Below are 18,957 nucleotides of genomic sequence, written 5' to 3' on the forward strand. Positions count from 1 at the left end.
GTTCTTGCCTCTAGATGCGATCTGTAAGTCGTGTTTTTAAATACATTGACATCGCCCCAGAAGGATCTGAGAACAAGAACCAACATGATGCCAAGAGCCCATTGGATACACTTGTGATTGAGAACAAACATCTAAACAATGAATGGCCATCTGGAGGTCAAATGATGGTGAACAATCTCACAGCCAAGTATACTCATGATGGACATGCAATACTGCAGGACCTTTCCTTCTCGGTAAATGCAGGACAAAGGGTAAGACAGTTCAGGCAGTCCTCAACTTCCAACCGATGTGAGTTGGAATTTTTAAAAAATCTTTATTATGTACAAATACATATTTTGTATTAAAAATACTGTATACAGTGGTCCCCATTCCCGGTGGTAGCCCAGGTCCCCGAGTTACAACCAACCCGTCATCCCCAATTATGGTCGTAAGTCGGGGACTACCTGTCGACACATCTGCTCCAATGCACTAGACTTCAATTTTCTAGGTTTGCACTTTTTAAATACTTTTCTACATTTGTAAAATTACTTAACATGAATTCTGTAAAGATGTTTAGGAAGATAGGATGCCAAATTGTAAATAAAACTAATTAGATTTTTATACTATTTCCAGAAACTAGGCATTTTAGATGTCGTATGCATCATGCATATTCTTTCAATGTTAGGCCTATATCACAGTTCAAGTAATTCCCCAGACTTTTATAAATTGATGTCCATCTAGCATTTATCCTTCTGTGCAGGACTAATTACATTTTCTGCAATCTCTGGTTTCACTCCAAACACTCAAACTGAATGCCAAATTCATTTGAATAGACCGGAACCAACAAACTTCCCAAAGATTCTTTAAGACTTTTAGCTGATTTTGTGAACCTTTAAATATCACCCTCAGCATCCTTTGCTCTGGAGAATAGCTCCAGCTTTATCCAACCTCTCCCTGTAACTGAACCCCATCAGTCCTGACAACATCCTGGTGAATCTCCTCTGGACTCTTCCAATTAAGTGTAATCTCACCAAAGTCTCATACAGTTCAATCATGAGTTCCCAACTTTTGTACTTTTATCCTGCCCAGTGAAGGCCAACAGGCCAAATACCACCTCCACTACCTTATCCAAATGAATGACTACTTTCAAGGAACTAGGCATCTGTACCTCCCACCCCAGGTCTCTTTACTCCTCAGGCGGCCTGGTTTGACCTTCTGAAGCTCAATAGCTCACACATGTCAGAGTTAAATTCCAGTTACTGCATCACTTACTCAATTCATCTAGTTCCTACTTGAAACTTGGATATCCTTCCTCACTGAACACAAATTTTGGTGTCATCCATAAATTTACTAATCAACTTATCTACATTGCCATCCAAGTCATAATATAGATGACAAATAGCTGTGGCCCCAGTACTGAGCCCTATGGCACACCACAAAATACAGGTCTCCATTCAGAAAAACATCATCCACTAATATCCTTTGCCTTCTTCCATTAAACCAGGTTTAAATTCAAAGGAGCAGCTCACCTTAGAAATAACCATCCAGATTAACATGCCATGTGAGACCTTGTCAAGGTTCCTTCACATATACAACATCCACTGCCCTGTCTTCATCAACCCTCATGGTCACCTCTTTAAAAAACACCATCAGATTCCTGAGACGTGATCAGCCACGCATGAATCCATGGTGACTACCTGCAATGTGTCCCTGCCTATCCAAATCTCTCCCAGAATCTCCTCTCAACAATTTTCCAACCACTAACATCAAGTTCACTGGTCTGTCATTGCTGCCCTTTCAAATAATGGCACATAAGCCACCTTTCCATCTTTCAGCAGTTCACCCGAGACCAATAATGAAAATATCACAGCAAGGGCCTCCACAATTTCTTCCTTAAGTGTGAGGATGCACTTTATCAGGTCCTGGGGATTTGTCCACTTTAATACATTCCAAGTGTGCCCAGACCTCCCTGGTAGTTCTATGGTTCACTCACCAATTCCTTGGCTTCCATGATTTACTCCACAGTAAATACTGATGAGAAGTATTCATTCAAAATTCCACCCATCTCCTATGGCTTCACACAAAGCTACCCATGTTGATCTTTTAATGGGACGATTCTCTCCCTCGCCACCCTTTTTTTTTAATATACCTTAGAATCTCTTGGATTTCTTCTTTATCCTGCCTGTCCACTCCGTCTCATGTCCTTTTTTGCCCTCCTGATTTTCTTATTTAAGCATACTCCTTTGCATCAAGGAATTCACTTGATCCTATCTTCTTCTATCTGACACAAGATAATTTACTGACCAAAGAGTCAATAGATCTCATCAATCAAGGTTCCTCAAAATTCACAGACTTGCCCTTCATCCCCAACAGGAATATAGGGTTCCATCATTTTCTGCAAGTTCTTGCAGAACTTGCACTAAAATCAGCTTTCCCCCAATTTAGGACATTAACTTGTGGATCACTCCCTTCTTTCTCCATAACTGTTTTAAAGCACATGGAGTTACGGCCACTGGCCCAAAGTGCTCCCCCACCATCTCTTCAATCATACCCTATCTCTTCCCTAAGCGGAGTTCAGTGTTGTTTCCTCTCTAGTAGGACCAGCAATATCTAGATTGAGGAAGCTCTCTTGGACATACTTAACAAATTCCACCCCATCAAGCCCTTTGTACAATGGTTGCATGCAAGTTAAATTCTCCCTGTAATACCAACCTATCATTTTAACAGCTATCTGCAATTTCCCTACACATCTACTCTTTCAATTCTTACTGATTATTTGGGGACTTATGATACACCCCCGTCATAGTGATAATTTCTTCTTGTTTCGAAGATCTACCATATATAGCTTCACTAGATGATCTTCTAACCATCATTGTTGCATCTTCCCCTATCAAAAATGCCACTTTCCCTCCACTTTAACCTGCCCCTCTATCAAGCTTATAGCATTGGTATCCATGTATCTGTTAGGGTGCAATATCCCAGGCTCCTGAGCCAATCCTCTTCCTGTATTTGTCTGCTTTACCTGTTATGCATCTTTCATTGATCTAAATTCAATTTAAAGTTTAAAAATTTTTTAATTAACACAGTATCAAGCCTTATGAGTTCGTGTTGCCCAAATTACACCCCATTAACATACGACTCGGTTTTTAAAGGGTAGGAGGAAACCAGAGCCCCTGGGGAAAATGTACGAACCCCTTACAGACAGCGCGGGATTCAAACCCAGTCCCAATCGCTGGCATTGTAAAGGCACTGTGCTAACCACTATTCCAACTGTGCTGCCTCGACGCCAACCATGCCGTTCCTCTCACTTTGCTGTTCTGCTCTCTATCCTCTCCATTACACTTGGTCTCAATACACTATTAGCCTCCAACTTCTCCTCTATCCTACTTGAGCCCCAGCCTCCTGGCATTCAGCCAGTTTAATTTTGCTACTACATAAATACTGTGCTCTGAACACAATAGGTTGGTCTGCTGGGACGGACAGGTGCTGGGAAAAGCACATTACTTTCTGCCTTTTTGCGTCTCCTGTCTACTGAAGGGGAAATACAGATTGATGGGATTTCCTGGCATTCAGTCTCTCTGCAGAAGTGGAGAAAAGCATTTGGTGTCATCCCACAGGTAATATTTTCAAACATGGAACAGCATTCAAATATGTGGCAAGCTACAATTTCAGTGCTCTCTGCACCATAACAATCATGGCATTGATTTTTGTCACAAATGCCAATACAATAACCTACGCATTTCAGCATGAGAAACTACTAGCGGTAAGGATCAAAGGTAAAGCTAGAAGAGGAGGATTCACTTTAAACATTTTAATGATTTTCCCTATGTAATACATAATGGTTTTATGTAAGGAGAACTATTGAAATTTTCATCTTGAATCGCTTTATTCTCTTGTAGCATCACCTTTAATTGTGGGATTTTTACCAAATTGCATTGCATTTATATCTACAAAAAATATTATTGATGAACAGTGACAGCAAATGGGCCAGTAACATAGCTGTGCAGTGCTCTTATATGCTGGATGAGAAGATAAACCAAATAACCTATTCTTATCTTCGTGTTGTTTGATGATATGAAGATGATATCCTTTAAAACTGAAAAGTCTACAAAAAGCATTTCAGAAAACTATTGACATTTAATATTTCACCTCATAGAAAGTCTTTGTGTTTTCTGGGACCTTCCGGAAGAATCTAGATCCATATGAACAGTGGACTGATGAAGAGATCTGGAAAGTCACTGAAGAGGTACATCATAAATCACTCTGTATTAAACATGACACATAATTCATCATGTAAAACATGGTTGAAGTAAAAACACAATGCTGGAGAAATTCAGCAGGTCGAACGGTGTCCTTTTTATAGCAAAGATAAAATACATAATCGATGTTTTGGGCTTGAGCCCTTCATCAAGGTATGGAAAAATGTCAGAAGGCATCTGAATAAAAACGTAAGGCAGAGGTGTGGAGGGAGAAACATGGTCACAAAGGGAGGGAGGGCACAGCAGCAAGCAAGAGGAGGAGGGGTGGCTGGGTGAATAGAGAGGAAGGGGGTGGAGAGTTGAGGGAAAGAAGACTGGGGGAAGGGAGGGGAGAAGGAGAGTAGGTTTGCAGGAACAAGAGAAGTCGATGTTAATACTAGCCGGGTGTAGAGTGCCCAGACAGAAAATCAGGTGTTCTTCCTCCAATTTGCATGTGGTCTTGATGGGATAGTACATGAGGGCATGGACAGACATGCGAGTGTGACGCAGAGCTGAAATGGTTGGCTACTGGGAGGTCCCTGTCACTCATCCAGACAGAGCAAAGGTGCACAGCGATTTTCCTCTCCTTGCTCGCCGCTGTGCCCTCCCTCCTTTTGTCTACCTCCTGCCTTTGTGACCATGCTCCCCCCATCCTTACCTTTTTATCTGGACACCTACTGAGATTTTCCATACCTTGATGAAGGGCTCAAGCCCGAAACATCAGTCATGTATTTTAACTCTGCTATGTAAAGGACACTGTTTGACCTGCTGAGTTTCTCCAGCTTTGTGTTTATACATAATTAATTATCTTGAATGGAATAAATGTGATAGTGGAATATTCAATTTCAAACTAAATCATTAAAATATGATTGATTTTTGTCATGCCATAAATAACCTGCCTTTTATTGTTAAATTGACTCTACCCTGGAAAATATGTTCCCAAATGTCATCAAGAGTCCCTTATCCAGTATTTTTTTCTTTATTTTCTCATGCATTTCTTTAAAGAGAGAAATGTATTTCAATTTTCTCAGTTATTTTGATTATTTACTGGGGAATATACTGTAAGCACTCTACAAGTCAACCAAATATTCAAAATTCTAGTATTATTGTTTAGTCCAGTTATTTTCAAAGTATATTTCTAACAAAGTGATTGATGGTATTGTTTTACAAGAATTTTGACTGATATTTCACTTTAACTTTGAAGCACTGAGGCTATATTTACTGCTATCCTGAGTGATTAAACAGTGCTGCTGTAGACCTGGGGACTGAAGTCTTAGTGCTCCCCCACAGGGTCCAACTGCCCAGTCCTACTGATGTCGGCTCTGTACAGACTTGAAATGGCCTGTTAAAAGAGCTGAGTGCAGTTTATTTTAAAATCCCACAATCGTGGGGTCTGGACCAAAATGGCAGCACCTACGATCAATAATGGCCATGAGGGGTTGCAAAATCCAGGAAAGCAGAGGACTGGCGCAGGGCACCAGAAAATGGGGAGACCACCCCCTGTTTGAGAAGCAGAGGAGATGGCCCATGGAACAGTGACCATGGCGGCGAACCAGTGAGAGACTCCGAGGCTTAAGAACACACAGGCAGTGTGCTGTTGGTGACTCAAAGTGAGGGACCCACAGGGGCTGCAGGCTGCTGTTGACTGCGGTCGTGGGACTCACACCAGGCTGCAGACTGCTGGAGACTGGCTGAAGGGTACCAGAACCGGGATGTGAGAGGCTGCATGGCTGCAGCAGCACCAGAGGTGAATCCATAGACATTCAGAGACTCGGTAGTGGTGGGGGGGGTGGCTCTCTTTTGCTTTTCTTACTCTGGCTGTAAATGGTGGTGGGCAATTTCTGCTAATGGTAAATCTTTGTCTGCCTTAAGGCAGAAATTTCAAATAATATCACATTTTCTGATTTATTATATGAAATAAAATGATCTTGAAGAGGTAATTTAACACAGTCCAGGGATGTCCATTTGCCTGAACTACTAAATGGATAAAGAATTCTTATATAACAGCTTTCCATATAAACTTTGTGTGAGTTTTGCTGATAATGGTGGAAGGTCAACACTGGACACTGCCCTTGAAGGCAAAACCCATTCCATGAAGATGGTGTTCTTATTCATTTCTTTTACTGATTTTTTTTAATGAACTGTGTAACGAGCAGCAATGGACAATGAAGCAGACAGTGTTTAATTTTGAAACACTAATTTGATTTCTAACTCTTAAACTATAGTCTTAACTTTTAAACTATCCTAACACTAAATCTATCGACGACAACGAACATGCTTTGCTCTGAATTTCACAGAAACGGCTGGCCACGAGCTGCTTTCAAAAGCTGTTTTCTCTTCAGCAGCCAGAATGGTTCTCCCTTTACAAAAATCACAATGTCTTTGTAAATGTATTGAATTGTGGAACAAGCCTTTCCTCATGTCTTCCAATGTATCAAAATATTGCTGGGCTGTGACTTGTTTGAAATGTTAACGGTGACCATTCAGTCCCTCCTGTCTCTACTATCCTTTACAGAGTTAATCCCATTTTATTAAAACAGGAGCTCGTAATAATGATTAAAGATTTATTATAATGCAATGCAGTGTCACTAAAAATTATCACTCTGTTCCCCCACAATCAATGTGAAATTGCCACTGGATGCTGGCAGTAAAAGTGGGTGAATTTTGTCAAAAAAAACTCATTCACAAAGCTCAAAATTGCATTTCTTGTCATGCTGTGCAGTTATCCAAAAATGCAAGCTAAATTAGATTTAATAGACGCTTCTTATGAAGGCAACTATACATTAACGAAGGCAGAGAAAACAGTGAAACATAAATTCATTTTGAATTAAAAGGATCTATTCAGATTCTATGAGAAATTGTTAGTTTATGTTACAATTTAAACTTAAATGAGTTTCTCCTATTTCATTACTGATGCTCATTATATTACTGTAGGTTGGCTTGAAATCAATGATTGAACAATTTCCAGGTAATCTTAATTTTGTTTTGGTGGATGGAGGCTATATTCTCAGCAATGGCCACAAACAACTCGTGTGTTTGGCTCGATCCATTCTCAGCAAGGCAAAAATCCTCTTGCTCGATGAACCTACTGCTCATCTGGACCCTGTGTAAGTCAACATACAGAATGTGAACAGTTTGATACAATGATTCCTGTTTTTATTCATTTCTGATGATGAAAACATCACTGTTAGTGCCACCATTTATTGCCCATCTCTAATTCTCCAAGAGAAAGTTGTGGTGACCCATCTAATTGAACCACCAGTCTTTTTGGTGATGGTACCCCATGTGCTGTTAGGAAATAGAGAATAATTTCATCATTAGGCCAAGATGAGGGCTTGCTCAGGAAATGAACTCCTGTGGTGGCGCACATATTTGCAGCGGCGAACTGGCTCCACTTGTCATGTGCAGTCAGCAGAGCAGCCATGGCAAAGATGGCATTGTGGTTCCTTCTCTTCCGGTGCATGAGGGCAGGGCTGCAGAGTACCTTAAAGGCTGCGGCATGAACTTCAAAGTAAATCAGTTGTCCTTAAAGAGCTCACAACCTGCTGTCTCTTTCTTCTTGCTGCATTCATGCACAACCCTCTACATTGGTGACCCTGACATCAGCGTGGTGTGAGTTCCGGTATGCGTACTTCCAGTCTGTACCAGAAGAGAAGGACCACGATGCCAAGTGTGACAAGTGGGGCCGGTTCACAGCTGCAAATATGTGTATCGCATTTAATGTTTCCAATCATTATTCAAGAATATTTTCCGAGAGAGAGACAACTGCTGAATTTCATTGTAGAACTTTACAACTGATATTCAAAACCAGAGTATTCTATATTCCCATTCGTATGGAAAAATGATGATTTAAAAGGACTCTAATGTTATTTGATATTAGATCAATCGCTGAAAAAAATTATTGCTTCTTGGACTTTTAATATTAAAAATAGTTATATATTAGGCAAGATAAAAAATGATAACTTGGAATCTAAGTATTTTTCTTTCAACAGAACATTCCAAATCATACGGAAGACTCTTAAACATACATTTTCAAACTGCACGGTTATTCTCTCAGAACACAGAGTGGAAGCTCTCCTTGAATGCCAGCAATTTCTAGTATGTCCTTTTGTTTATTATCTTTACATTATCCAGGCATGGCAATCTTATGGGAAGCAGAGTGTAATTTGTACATCAATGCTTTTGGCAGGAACAGGGAAATCTGGCTTCAACATTATATACCTCAATAATAGAAGCATAACCTGAAGGATATCCATCAAATTACCCCTTTTCTGCCTCTCTTTCGCATTGCCACATTAACATTTTTGTTGTAAATCACATCTGCCTTTCATCCTATCACAAACTTATGGCTTTGCTCTCTCCTCTCTTTTCCCTTCCAAGGGATCTTCATACTTTTTCAACTACAAAGATCACCATCCTCTCTCTTTCCAAAGACACAATCTGTTCTGGTGAGTATATCCTGATTTTAGGTCATTGACAAAGATAGAATTAGATACAATTTTGCTGAAAGATTTAACTGTTATTTGGCTGACAATCCTATCCATCCTTATCCCTTAATGTTCATTCTTCCAATTCACAAATCCACCTGAAATGCTGCGAAAGATCAACTGCTCGATCAGACTTTCAGTCCAAAGCACATACGAAACAGCTCATTTTCAAGCAAATCTTTATTCAAAATTAGACCTTTATATTCTCAATGGAACATACAGTACTTTGACTAACAACACTATGTATTTCATTTTATTTTAGGTCATTGAAGGATGTTCAGTCAAACAGTTTGATGCTCTGCAAAAGCTTCTAACTGAAGCAAGCCTTTTCAAACAGGTTTTTGGACATTTGGACCGTACAAAACTATTTACAGCTCACAGAAGGAATTCAAGCAAAAGGAAAACTCGACCAAAAATAACTGCCTTACAAGAAGAGGCAGAAGAAGACCTCCAAGAAACAAGATTATGAAGCTACAACGAATAAAATCCTTGTGAAGCAGTGAATTGCAGAAAATCTGCAATGCAGTACAAAACGCTGCACTGCTCTTTGAAATTGGTAGTTATATAAAGGTGTCCTGTTCAAATCCTGTGTAACTATGTATTTACATTTAAATTAATCTATATCTTAGTCATATGACTTACACAGGACCTTGACTGAAAAGATAGTCTTCCAAACTTTATCGACTCAACAAATAACTATTGTAATAGTAATTATAATTACAATGATAATCCAACTCTCTTCTAATGCTCCCTCAACAGATGTTTTTTCATTCACCAGTCATGTGACATCACTGGCAGTCTTGGCTTTTGAGTGGAAATGAAGACTCTAACTGCACCCAACTTGGTGTCTTATATTTACACACAGTATTTGCTGACAGGGCACTATGATATTCATTTATGAACTGCTCCAAATAAATAAATATAGGGACCCAATTTTGTTACAGCACAGATGAATTATTAGTATTGTTCTTGTGTTGTTTTACACAGAATATTATTCATTGTCAACATTTAAAATTATTAACCATGCCCAATAGTTTAAAAAAAATCACTTCAATGTAAAAATTCAAATTATAGTCTTCAAATTTGGTCATTGATTATTAAATTAATTTGTCTTCACCTGAAGTAATAATGGAGAGATGCAACATAGAAAGAGGCCCAATGATCCAACATCACTTACCCATTTGCACCAATCCTGCATTAATTCCATTTTTTATTCTCCCCACATTCCAATTAATTTCCCCCAGATTTGAATAATGGGGCAATTTATGGTGTTCAATGTTCAACCTGCATGCTTTTTGGAATGTGGGAAGTATGCTTTAAAAATGGAAAATGTGCAAACTCCAAGGTCAGGATTGAACCCAAGGCTCTAGCACTATGTCCGATCTATAAACAATTTGCATTCTCCAATACATTGTATATTTTTTTTTAAGCAGTTGACTTTGGAGTGTGCATCAGAACAAAGCCAGCATTTATTTACCATTACCTCTTGCCCTTGGAAGTCCTGCTTTCTTCTGGAATCATTTTAGTCCTAGAGACCATGAAGAAATAGAGGGCAACTTGAAGGTGACCTTGTTCTGCATGGTGAAAATAACAATACCAGCTTCTAGGTACAGGAGTATTTGCAATTTTCTTCTCAAGTGGAGTATTGGTTACTTCCTGTTTTAATGCTACTCCACTGAAGTAAAATGTATCATAAACCATGTGGCTGTCTAACATTCTCATGTGGGAGACAAAAATCTTTCATTGGGAAGAGAAAACTATTATAGTTTGAACTAATCTTTAACAGTAGTAATTTTATATTTTTTGTATTTTATCTTTGAACATTTATAATCTTGTGTGGCTTGTGTTTAAAAGGGCAAAAGTAATCTGTTGCACTGTAAACCTATATATGATCACTATTTTAAAAGAACTGTTTGCAAATATTGAAAATTCTTTAATTAGCATATCGGTTGGAAATGAAATAGCCCCATAAATTATTTTACATCTCACTTCTTCCATTAAATTTAGAAGTTACCTTCATGTTAGAGCCTCAACACAAAATAATTCAAAAGCAAGAAAATATTTGTTAGTTGGAATTTCTTTTGTTATTGTATGATCAAGGAATTTGGCAACATTTATGTTTAAGTAATTGATCCACATTGATGAAATATTCATGTTCATGTGAAACAAAAATTGTGTAATAAAAATTTCTTTTGCTATACTACCTGACTTATTTTTGACTCTTTACAACTATTTGTTCATTCTAATTTTCAAGCTAGATTTTTTTTTAAAATGGTGAGATTTGGCCTGGTAACATGTGACAGTCTGAACTTCAATACAAAGAAGCTGAGATTAAATAACAGCATAAAAGCTTTGGGAATTTACTCTGCAAAGGATACGATTACTAGATGCAGTATACCGAGGAGTTTTGATAGTTCATGTTAGAAATTATGGGCTCCAAGCTCTATTCATACCATGTTTTAGGTGCGAGTCTCCTTCATGCACTTTCACAGCAAACACAGATTTTACAGAGCGACATACAGCCAGCAGCCTTCTATAGGATCCAGTAAATTCATCACTGAGTCCTCTGAAGAATAGTGTGCAACCTCGTATGATAAAATGGCACAATGTCGTCTTCTGTATTAAGTGGGCGAAGTAAACCCTTCAATGTGTTTACACATCATTTAGATTTCGATTGATTTACAACTATGGTTTATAGGACATATACTGAGAGACAATGAAAAGCTGAATGTTACAAGATGTCCGGGTATTGCACAAAGTTGCCACACTCTGGAACCATTTTGAATTTAAAAACCTACAGAAAACAACATGGCAAAAACAAGGCATGAAGATGAATCAAGACAATGTTCCAACTGGGTTTCTAGCATTTCTCCCATTAACAGCCCCCTCTCTTGCAGTTACTGTAACCATCACCACTTTGGCCTCAGATGTTTAGACATCAGGATAGGTTGACAAATGAAAACGAACTGGAATTCCTCATGCACCAGAGGAATTTCTCAACAATATCTTTTTCCAAATGACAGAATGTCTCCTCCAAGTAGGTTAAAGCACAAAACATAATTCTCATGGTTTTTGTGTCAATTTATACCATAGAAGAACAGTCATCATAAGTGAATAACTACCCATTCTGTAATGTGAGTACAAGACTAAATGAGTGAAAGGCAACACATGATAGCTAGGTAATAGTGAATGAGCTGCGACTGATACAAAAGGATATGGAAAAAGCATAAACTTTGACTTCTTGTATCACATCCCTGCTTTTATCCTGGATTGACATTGAGCTTTACCACCAATCTCCTGCCATTGTGTTAGGATGCAAAATTCCCCTTTATAGCTCTTCCACCTAGATTTCTATGCACCTCAAAAACCATTGTCAGGATCATTCGTTACTGATTCTTCCATAGACCTTAAAAGCAGCACCCTCTTTAAAAGGTATAGATTCACTTTAAGGAACTAGCAACAGTAATACCAATGCTGAAGCATAAAATGCATAAATTTGGGACTGCATAGAAATTATTATAGAAATTTGTAAGTGTTACGAGCCCAGAGGACCCCAAAACATAGCAGCAATAGATATTCATCAAGACAAATGATTACTTATACAAAAGTTGCTTTTAATTATCTTTAAACATGAAAACAGAATCAAACTTTAACTTATCACTATTGACTTATTTAACCTAACTTAACTCCTCTTCTAATTCTAAGTGCACATGCATGTAATGTGTGCGAAAGTTCAGAAAAGTTCTTTGGTTCACAGTCCAATCTCATTCTCATTCTTCCAAGTTCACTGGTTGCAGGCAATTCTTATACTGTGCACAGAATTTAACATTTATAAAGTTCACCAGGCTTTGGTGCATGAAAGGTAAATGATTACCACTCAGGAAGGTTCTTGTTGGTTTTCAGAGAGAGATTTGTTGTTCCAGGACACCCACAACTGATTCCTTTTTAATCAGCCACTCCCAGTGTCTTGCTGTCGAAACTTGCCCCCTTCAGGGTTCTCCAGATGATAACCTCTTTCCTTCAGGTCACCGGAGTTCCTTTTTGTTTCTCATTCTAAGTGAAATATTAGACAGCCAGTCCTCTCCTTATGCATGAACCACAAGGGCTTTGACCAGTATTTTAAATAAGACCTGTTTTAAAGTGTTTGTTTGTGACCTCCTCTAACAAACCTTTCCCAATTTATATCCCAAAAACATATATACTCTGTCACACAAGAAGCAAAAAGTTGGTTTCTACTTGTATGATCCATAAGTTTCATGGTCCATCACAAACCATACATCCTTCTGGATCTTTTGTGGAATACCTTACCATGATAGATTCTTTCCATAAAAAATATCCAAAAATCAGATTAATCCCAGAACATACACAGAATCAAGAGATAAATCAAGTGTACTTATCCTTCATTGCCAGTACTGACTGCTTCTGTTCCCTCTACAGATGCAATTCACATTTTTCCTTCCACTATTTCTCAATCAACTAGCCTACAATTTTATCCCTGAAGAATCCTACATCACTGTTCCTTCATTTGTGACCCAATGCTCAAAGCAGTAATTGTGACTCACATTGCAAGAAAACATTTGCTAAAAAGCCATATATTTCATCCTTATTTCTCTTCATACATTTTACTTCAGTAAATTCTATTGCATTCATTGTAAAAATGAAGTACAAGATTTCTGCAATGGGGTTCTACACTAACTGCGATATTTATCCATAACTGCACTGTGAGGGCTGAGCCATTGCTATATATCTACAGACCAAAATTTACATTAAAAATAAATGATGAGTCAGAATTCCAATAAAACATTTAATATGGCTTCTTGTATTGAATGAAAATATGCATTTCCATGAACATTTATTGCCACATTCTATTCACTGGATAAAATCCAACGAAAAGAGTTTTATATTAAAAAATGTAAATACATTTGTGTATATTACGCCCATCATGCCATGGATACCCAGTATGTACCACATGGTTCTTATCATTTCGTAATATATATAATTCTGTGGAAAAAACCCTGTATAAAAAAATGTTAACCATGTTTGCCAATGTTTACATGTGCAATAAATCATTTACTTTTTATAGAAATTCTTCTTATTGCAGTAGAACAGCCATTTTAGGTACACAATCCGAGAATTCAATAAAACTGAAAGGCAACAACTAAAATTAGTGCTTTATCACACAGCACTATCAAATATTCAATAATAATCACTGTGGTCCCAAATAAACATATAGCAATAAAGAGCAAGTTTACATTAATATGTTACAGATTTACGTTTTACACTTAAATTGAAGGCTCAGAAATAAGGCCTTCTGAGAGAATTATCTTCTTATTTGTTGTTATTGGCGTCATGTACAGTTTTGCTGGGGTTCCAAATCTCCTTACTTGTGTTATTATTTGATTCTAAATGCCTTGTATTACTGCTGCTGTGGTGAATAGGTTGTGTGTTGTTTAGGAATACAGGTAGATGTGACTTCACCCTTGAGATGCCCAATCTACTCACTCGTTTACTGTTGCTACTTGACATGGATGTGCCATTTTTTAAGATACAATCAGAAACCTGCAAAACCAACAGAAAGAAATTATTTTGGAACCATTCCTCTAAAAATAACAAATTCAAGCGATATTTACTGACATTTCTTTTGAAAAGAAACACTGCTTTGGTCATTAGCTTGATTTTGAAAAGAATGGTGAGAACTTGGGTCCACATTTATAAAACCTTAAAAGGTACAATGTGATCATGTAAATAGAGGAATTAAATACACCTTCATGCTGGAATCTTAAACATCACCAATCAGCCATCAGCTGGAGTGGTGTTCATACTATCAAGTAAAGGGCTGAAAAGGATACAAGGGAGTTTGCCCAGGAAGTCAACAGGGATGAGAGATTTCACATGAATTTGCAAATGTTAATATTGGGGCGGCACAGTTGGTGTAGCAGTTAGTGCAACACCTTTACAGTACCAGTGATCCCACACTGTCTTGTACATTCTCCCTATGTCTGCATGGGTTTTCCCTGGAGGCTCTGGTTTCCTCCCACCATTTGAAATGTACCAGAGGGGGTGTAGGTTAATTGGGCAGCAAGGACTTCTGGGCAGAACGGGCCTGTACTGTGCTAAAAAAAATTATTTCTCTGTGGAATGAAAAAGATGCCATGAAGCAGATTCCATCAATAAATTTAAAAGGGAGTCAAAGAAAAGAATGACAATATTCATGTTGCAAGATGTGGATCAAATCCACAGGATGTGTTGGTGGCAGTGAAGAGGGTGGATGAGGTTAAGTATATATTCTATCCAAAACAGTGATGGAACAGACTTACTCATTTTATGAGCTACGTGACTACAATTTTCTGATTGGTGAAACAGCTGTCTGAATAAATTAGATACTTCGTGAGTGTTTTGTGTAATTGATGATGGGTGAGAGGAAAAGAGTGGAATAATATTGTCAGCATTCAGTTCTTGTGCCAAATAACACAAGAAAAATTGATATGCTTTAGCAACTGAAGTTAACTAATGGTCATAGCTTTGCTTTGAATCTACAAGAGCCACTACATCCCACATAATAACTTTTACAATCGCAATCAAACAAATACAAATCCAGCAATATATTCAAATTAAAGCATTCATCATACAAAGTAACCTATCTTCCAATGTGAAGTTGGGACAGTTATACATCAGTTTGCATAGTAGGGTGTCAGGGATCTTTGTATGAAACAAGAGGCCCCCAATTGTAGGAAACTCAAATTCACACCAACATCAACTAGATTTACTGCAGGGAGTAAGAGTGCATGTGTAGCCATGTGATCGATTAAATTAACAATAAATTAAATAGCTTTATAACACTGGAAACCTTGGGCCAAAAGATTTCCATGCTTTATGTCTAAATTTAAACATTTAAATTTTTTAAATTATGGTCTTAATCATAAGTAGGAGACAAAGCACTGATTAATTTGTCTTTTCCTTTTGGAATGCAACTCACCCCTTCTCTCAAAGTTATCCTCAGGTGGATCAATGAAGTTGAGGAAGTTACACTGGGTAATTCCATAATGCTTGTTAATACACACTGTGGAAGTCTCAGAAATATAATGAATCAAAGTTTTGGCAATGATATTCAGGCTTCATGCCCATATTGCAACCAGTCAGAAAAGATTTAATGAAAAGTTGAACCTGCCACATAATACCATTGACCTGAACTCCCGAAAACAAGACGATATGCTTTAATTATACCCCTATAACAATGTAAACTGAAGACCTTGCAGCTCGTCATCATATATATTACCTGTGGTGCTGGTAAATAAGCAGCATCATCTTTTAGCATCCTTATGGACGACTGATCATTCTGAGAACCAGGAATCATAAAGAAAAGATCCTTTGACACGTCAATCTGAGGAAAAAAAAAGTCCTATGAGATTTTAACATTTATTGCAATTACAAATGTATAACCAAATGAGTGGATTTAAAGTATTTTCTAAACAATTTAAAAATAAATTGTTACAGGAATTCTAGCACATTTTCTAAAAAGTACAATTATACTGTTACAAGAAGCTATGACAATAACCAATTTCTTAAACATGCACCTTGGTTTTGCCACTCTTAATTACCGATGTGTTATGTTGATATTTTTTGACTTGTTTTAACCTAAAATATTTGAGTGGGACCTTGAGTGAAAATTCACAGCTCCCCGAAAATGGTGACACAGGTGGACTGAGTCGGGAAGAAGGTGTAAGCATAAGAGCTGGGTCATCATCTTGCAGCTGTACAAAACATTGGCTAAGCTACACTTTGTCAACGTGTGCTGTTCAGGTCACATTATAGAAAGGATGTGATTACCCCAGAAAGAATGCAGACGGGATTCACCAGGATATTGCCTGAAATAGTGGACTTAAGTTATGAGAAGAGATTTGATCGGTTGGGACTGTTATCACTGGAGGCCAGGAAACTGAAGGGTGATGCTAAAAAGGTTTATCAAATTATGAGGGGCATTCATTGGGCAGTCAGAGAATTCTTCTAAGGGCAGGTGTGTCTAAAACTAGAGGACACATGTTTAAGGTGAGAAAGGAAATATTTAAAGAAGACTTGAGGGAAATTTTTCCACATATGGGTAAATGGAACAAGCTGCCAGAGGAAGTGGACAAAGCAGGTACAATCGCAGCATTTGGGCAAGTACGGGGATACGAAAAGAAGATCTAACTGCACAAAAATGGGATTAGGGTACAAAGAGCCGTTTCCATATGTCCTACTTCATGAATGTGTGTTTAAAACATAAATTGTAACATTATAAAGTAATGGCTCAATGTAGATCCATTAGTCAATCGTTACAAACAATGCTGCTTAAAATTAGGAAGCCAACAAACAACTTGGAGATTATTTTACACAATTTCACAGCAGAAAAAAAGGAATCAACAAATAAAGAAGATCCTTTTATGTTGCCAAGTATTGGCATGACCATTAGTAACAGATTAAAGGAATCAGCAATTTCACTGCAACAAGAATTGGTAAACAGTAACCAAGGTAAATGAGCCAACACTCTGCTTTTCGCATTGCTGGGGTGAATGGAAGAATGCTGGTAATGATACTTGGACAATCTCTGATTTAGGATTAGAAATAAAGATGGTTTACCTAGATTACAAATTATTTCATCCAGGAACTCAAGAAAAAAGCAGATTATTTGGCCCCTTAAGCCTGTTTCACTTTTCAATAAGATCATGACTGACCATCTGCTAGTGCACTATTTTCCTACTCTTTGCCCATATTCCTTTGATCTTCTCGTATCCAGAAACACATTGATCTGTTTTCCATGTAATCAATGTCTGATCTCTGATCAGACATTTAGATAACAACAAATTGCTATATAAAAATTTTTTCTCATTCTTTTCAAAGATTTTCAGTCTTAGTTCATTGATAATCTTTCCTCTTATTTAAAAAAAAAGGCTTCTTATTTATCAAAAGCAACTATGATTTTGAATACTTCCATCAAATTTATCTTTAATATTCTCTAAAGGTACAACACTAGCTTCTCAACTAAACTAAAACCCATCATTTCTTCTAATACTCAATGGGCCATATGGTCAAATTCTGTTCCTGTGTCTTATGGTCTAAAATCCTGATATCTTGCCCAAAGTATAATGCCCAGAATTTAACGTGTACTTCACTTGAACATAAACTATACAATGCATGTGTTGTAATTGTATAAAGTAATAAAATGAGCTGTACAAGTTTCTGGGCAAGATTATTATTACCTTGCTTATATCAGATTCAGATTTACTTAAGCACATACTCTGTAGTTCATTGATGAGGTCATCATCTTCACCGGTATACAGAGATAATCCTTGCTCTAGATCTGACGTCTTCAGTTGACTACTTTCCAGGCAACTTAAAGGGTTAAGATTAGGATTAGAATTATTAAAAACATAACAGATTTTTTAAAAAATTCAGACAATTTTGCAAGATGCCTCACATGATCTTAACAAATTTACAAACTTGAAATTACGTGGTAGTGTGAAGATTCAAGAATTTCAGATCTCAGTTCTGTAATGTCAAGTTAAATACAAGTTGCATATGATCACTAGAGCAGGAAATGGCCGCTTGACTGCTCGAGCCTGCTGTATCATTCAATAAAATCATGGCTATTCTGATGGCAGTCACAATTTCACATTCTGTACCACTTGAGTAACTTCTTATCCCCTTGTTTATGATGATACAGTAAAAATAGTGATGTTGATAGAGCTGCTGTAATGGCAACACTGCCTCTGGTGCAGACCCACAGAGTGGGGAGACAAGACACAGTGCTCCTGCAGGGTCCAACAGCCCAGTCTGACTGCCGTCAGGTCTGAAAGGAGCCTATGGTAGTTTTATTTAAAATCCCATGACTGTAGGGTCTGTGCCCAAGGTAGCGGCGCTTATATTTGGCAGTGGTCTCAAGGGGTTGCAGATTCCGGGGAAGCAGAAAACTGACACAGGGCACCAGAAAATGGGGAGAACACCCCCTCCCCCCCAGTTTAAGAAGAAAAAGCAGAGATGACCCACAGGATGGTAACTACGGCACCAGACCAGTGAGGGGTTCTGTGGCTGAGAGACCCACACGTGTGGCAGGCTGCTGGTAACTCGAGGAGAGGAATCCACAGGGGGCTGTGGGTTGCTGGAAACTGTGGTCAAGGTTTGAAGTATCCACAAAATATTTTGGGATCTCTTTTGTTCATTGTTTACTCAGTGATTAGGGGTGCAGCATTAGAGTGACTGGCATTCAAATTGGCAGA

General features: G+C 38.0%; 2 protein-coding genes across 7 annotated transcripts in view; one reads left to right on the top strand and one right to left on the bottom strand.

The window, feature by feature from the left end:
• cftr (CF transmembrane conductance regulator) overlaps window positions 1-10,842 on the top strand; it is an 85,511-nt gene extending 74,669 nt beyond the window's left edge. Inside the window, exons 22-27 of the mRNA XM_069903891.1 lie at window positions 15-251; window positions 3,441-3,596; window positions 4,136-4,225; window positions 7,152-7,324; window positions 8,210-8,315; window positions 8,967-10,842. Of these exons, the coding sequence (XP_069759992.1) occupies window positions 15-251; window positions 3,441-3,596; window positions 4,136-4,225; window positions 7,152-7,324; window positions 8,210-8,315; window positions 8,967-9,173 (969 nt within the window). The 3' untranslated portion in view covers window positions 9,174-10,842. The remainder of the gene's footprint in view (window positions 1-14; window positions 252-3,440; window positions 3,597-4,135; window positions 4,226-7,151; window positions 7,325-8,209; window positions 8,316-8,966) is intronic.
• A 2,678-nt stretch (window positions 10,843-13,520) lies between these two features.
• The window catches only part of cttnbp2 (cortactin binding protein 2), a 94,921-nt gene continuing 89,484 nt past the window's right edge, over window positions 13,521-18,957 (bottom strand). For 5 of the 6 annotated variants that reach the window (XM_069903894.1, XM_069903895.1, XM_069903898.1 and 2 more), the window contains 3 exons: window positions 17,941-18,073; window positions 15,981-16,085; window positions 13,521-14,263 (listed from right to left, as the gene is read on the bottom strand). In XM_069903894.1, coding sequence (XP_069759995.1) covers window positions 14,033-14,263; window positions 15,981-16,085; window positions 17,941-18,073 — 469 coding nt within the window. In that variant the 3' untranslated portion in view covers window positions 13,521-14,032. Of the gene's footprint in view, window positions 14,264-15,980; window positions 16,086-17,940; window positions 18,074-18,957 lie in introns of those variants that run through there. The other variant, XM_069903896.1, reaches the window with a different exon arrangement.

The sequence above is a fragment of the Narcine bancroftii genome, chromosome 11 (genome assembly GCF_036971445.1).
Source record: "Narcine bancroftii isolate sNarBan1 chromosome 11, sNarBan1.hap1, whole genome shotgun sequence".
Taxonomy (NCBI): domain Eukaryota; kingdom Metazoa; phylum Chordata; class Chondrichthyes; order Torpediniformes; family Narcinidae; genus Narcine; species Narcine bancroftii.